Raw genomic sequence first — 3,244 nt, forward strand, 5'->3', positions numbered from 1 at the left:
AGAAACAAGGGCGACCCAAGAATCAAGGAAAAACAGCTCCAAACTCCATGATTTGTTCCCAAATTTTGTACACAAAATCACAAGAGGATCAGTGAGCTATTCCCGAGAAATCATCGCTCAATTTCAACTGTAACTCTGAAAATCAAAGAGATTTGAGCAAGAACGAGTTTTTCCCTCAAAAAGGAAAATTGGCTTGGATCTCGATGCACGAGTGGAATTGATTCAAATCACTTGGTAGAATTGTTCATCACTCGTCAAAGCATCAACTGGACCAAACAAATCACACAGAAAAACACAAATCAAGAAGGGGAAACTGATGAACAGTAACTCGCGAAAAAGAAAAACACGAACACAAACACACATCAGGTTTCCACATCCAGAGGACAAAAAGAGGTTAGGGCCTCCATTCCAGTACCAAATCACACCAAAATATATCACGAATTTTTAGTTCATGGGACCTCTCTCAAGAGTGCTTAGAAGAAGAAACCCTAGGTGGAAGGAAGGATTGAGAGAATGGGAGAGAGGTGAGGGAGATTGGGGCTCCCTCATCCTATTTAACAGGGCTATTACATATTCCCAGTTTTGCCCCTAGACACAAATAAGTTGAACCGCTAAGCCCAAGGGCGTTGTTGTCCAACCCGGTGTAATCTTGATCCGACGGCCACCGCGCCTTCTCACCGGTAGCTTCGCCTCGACGCGAACTCCCCGATGCCGCCACGTGCCGTCCGTCCCTCCTCGGAACCTCCGCCCGGGTTTTGAGGCCCAAACCCGTAAACCGTCCATCCAATGGTTTTGAGACCCAAACCATCAAACCGTCCACGGGTAGCGTACTCCATACGCGTCCCCCGCCATCCGACGCGTGTCACCGCTGTCCTCGACCGGCCGGCCCGCCAAGTCCTCCTGAGCCTTGCTCGACTCATGCGTCCGCCGTCTTGACCCAGTCAACACCGTCACTCCATGTCTTCTTGCACTTGTTGATGTTCCTAGTGTCAGCCACCGTGGCTAGTCGCTCAGCCTCCCGGTCCCTCGGTCCAAGCCTCACGTCCGTCCTTCACCGCTCCCGGTCCGTCGGCACGGCACGTCCTCCTTGACCTTCACCTCGCCGTCAACTACCGCCTCCGTGCTCCACACCTGCACACCACGAGCCAAGAGACATGCACACATATCTTTCGCCATGGTAGAGTTAGTAACCGACTCAACCTATTCGTGGATCACGTTGATCAATCACTCATCACACAAAAACGAACACACAAGGGTACTTGTCAACCTTGTGTTCGCAGTTGCCATGCTTTATGTCAAAGTCAAACACAGGTTGGAGGCATTGTTTGTGCTCGCTTATAGATCTTCTTGTGAATTATGTGACCATGTACCAGTTGAACAATGAGGGTAAAACATTCAAGCAGTATTTGAAATATGATTACAATAAACTTTCTCGGAATTTACGTAGATACATAACTATGCTGTACAATGATCATCCAAGAAACCTGGAAACAGGACAGAACTTTCAATGTATGCCAGAGGTTCTTGAATTGATCAAAATTCTTCATGCTCTGATAAATGCCGGTAATGGTGGTGATATATGGTCCAATGAACTGCTGGAAAGCACTATAGAAGAGGAGGTCAACTCTGAGCTCTGGCCTTCACAACTAGCCAGCATACGGATCAATTCATGCAATAAATCCAAGTTTGTGGCTGCCAGATCTTTGTGTGTGTGCAAGAATTAATATATCTTCGTACGAACTTGGAGCTCCCAGATTGTAATAATACACATGATGTTCGACTATACCTGCTGTCACGAACTAGATGCATTATCTGTACAGTTTGTAGCTCATTCAGGTTGTATGATGTACCTATGATTCCTTTGGAGTTGCTGATCATTGACGAGGCTGCACAGCTCAAAGAGTGTGAAACCTTAGTCCCTTTGCAGCTGCCTGGCATAAGGCATGCTGTTTTCATTGGTGATGAATATCAATTACCCGCCCTTGTGAAGAGCAAAGTAAGCTCCTTCAATTCAGGATTCTTCTTTTGACTCCATGCTTTGTATTGACATCTAATATGATTATGCAGATATCTGATAGTGCGAATTTTGGACAAAGTATTTTTGAGAGGTTAAGTTCTCTAGGCTATAGTAACTAGTAAGCACCTTCTCAATATCCAGTACAGGATGCATCCAGAAATAAGCAAGTTTCCAGTTGGTACATTCTATAGTGGCAAGATATATAATGGCCCCAATATCAGTCATAAGGACTGTAACAAGAATTATTTATCAGGAAAATTGTTTAGGTCATATTCATTTATTAATATTGATGGCAGTCATGAAACAGTTGAAAAGCATAGCCGGAGCCTGAAAAACTTGGTAGAAGTTGATGCGATTGTGCTGTTGGTGCAGAGATTATTCAAAGGTAAAGGCCAACCATAATGCACATTGCTGTAGTTGCGTGCTGTATTTCTTTCTCTGATAAGTATGACATCATTTGATACATTCAAGCTCTAGCCATTTAGCTGTTTTACAGTGCTTTTCCCCCTTTTATCTATTGTAGAGACGGTTTATACAGGAAGCAAGCTCTCTGTTGGTGTTGTGTCCCCGTACAATGCTCAAGTTATAGCTATCCAGGAAAAAGTTGAGAAAACCTACAATAGTTGTGATGGTTTCTCAGTCAAAGTAAAATCAGTGGATGGTTTCCAAGGGGCGGAGGAAGATATCATTATCATATCAACAGTAAGGAGCAACAAAGCTGGTTCAGTTGGGTTTCTGGTAAACTTACAGAGGACAAATGTGGCTCTAACAAGGGCCATGTAAGTTTCGCTCCTAGCGTTTACATTTCAAGTACTTCCTGATCTTCTGTATAGTCCAGCTTTATACTATTGAGTGCATGCACAATGAAAAAAATATGTAAATAATCTTTTTATTGCAGGCATTGCTTATGGATAGTGGGGAATGGAACCACTTTGTCCAACAACAATTATATTTGGCAGAAGATTGTTAAGGACACATGGGATCGGGGTTGTTTTTTCAATGTCAAAGATGACAAAGAGTTGTCGAATGCAATTTTCAAGCCTGAATACTCTACAGCAGCATACTCCTTATATGATCTTTTTGATACGTCTATTGTTCAACATGAGATCTTCGAGGGAGAGATGCCGGCTACTTCAAAGGAGGTAACAGAAGATCTAGGTAGGGTGGAATCTTTGCCAAGCAACATAATCAACCCCTTGTGGCCTTCTCCCTCTGGCCTTGCTTAAC

At 43.8% G+C, this 3,244-nt stretch overlaps 1 protein-coding gene across 1 annotated transcript; it reads left to right on the plus strand.

The window, feature by feature from the left end:
- The first annotated feature begins 1,364 nt into the window (after positions 1-1,364).
- LOC136492157 (probable helicase MAGATAMA 3) lies at positions 1,365-2,987 on the plus strand. The gene is made up of 6 exons (XM_066488272.1): positions 1,365-1,684; positions 1,837-1,996; positions 2,068-2,135; positions 2,314-2,402; positions 2,541-2,755; positions 2,916-2,987. The coding sequence occupies exons 1-6, from the start codon at positions 1,365-1,367 to the stop codon at positions 2,985-2,987; spliced, it is 924 nt and encodes a 307-aa protein (XP_066344369.1).
- Positions 2,988-3,244: the final 257 nt, after the last annotated feature.

The sequence above is a fragment of the Miscanthus floridulus genome, chromosome 11 (genome assembly GCF_019320115.1).
Source record: "Miscanthus floridulus cultivar M001 chromosome 11, ASM1932011v1, whole genome shotgun sequence".
NCBI classification, from domain to species: domain Eukaryota; kingdom Viridiplantae; phylum Streptophyta; class Magnoliopsida; order Poales; family Poaceae; genus Miscanthus; species Miscanthus floridulus.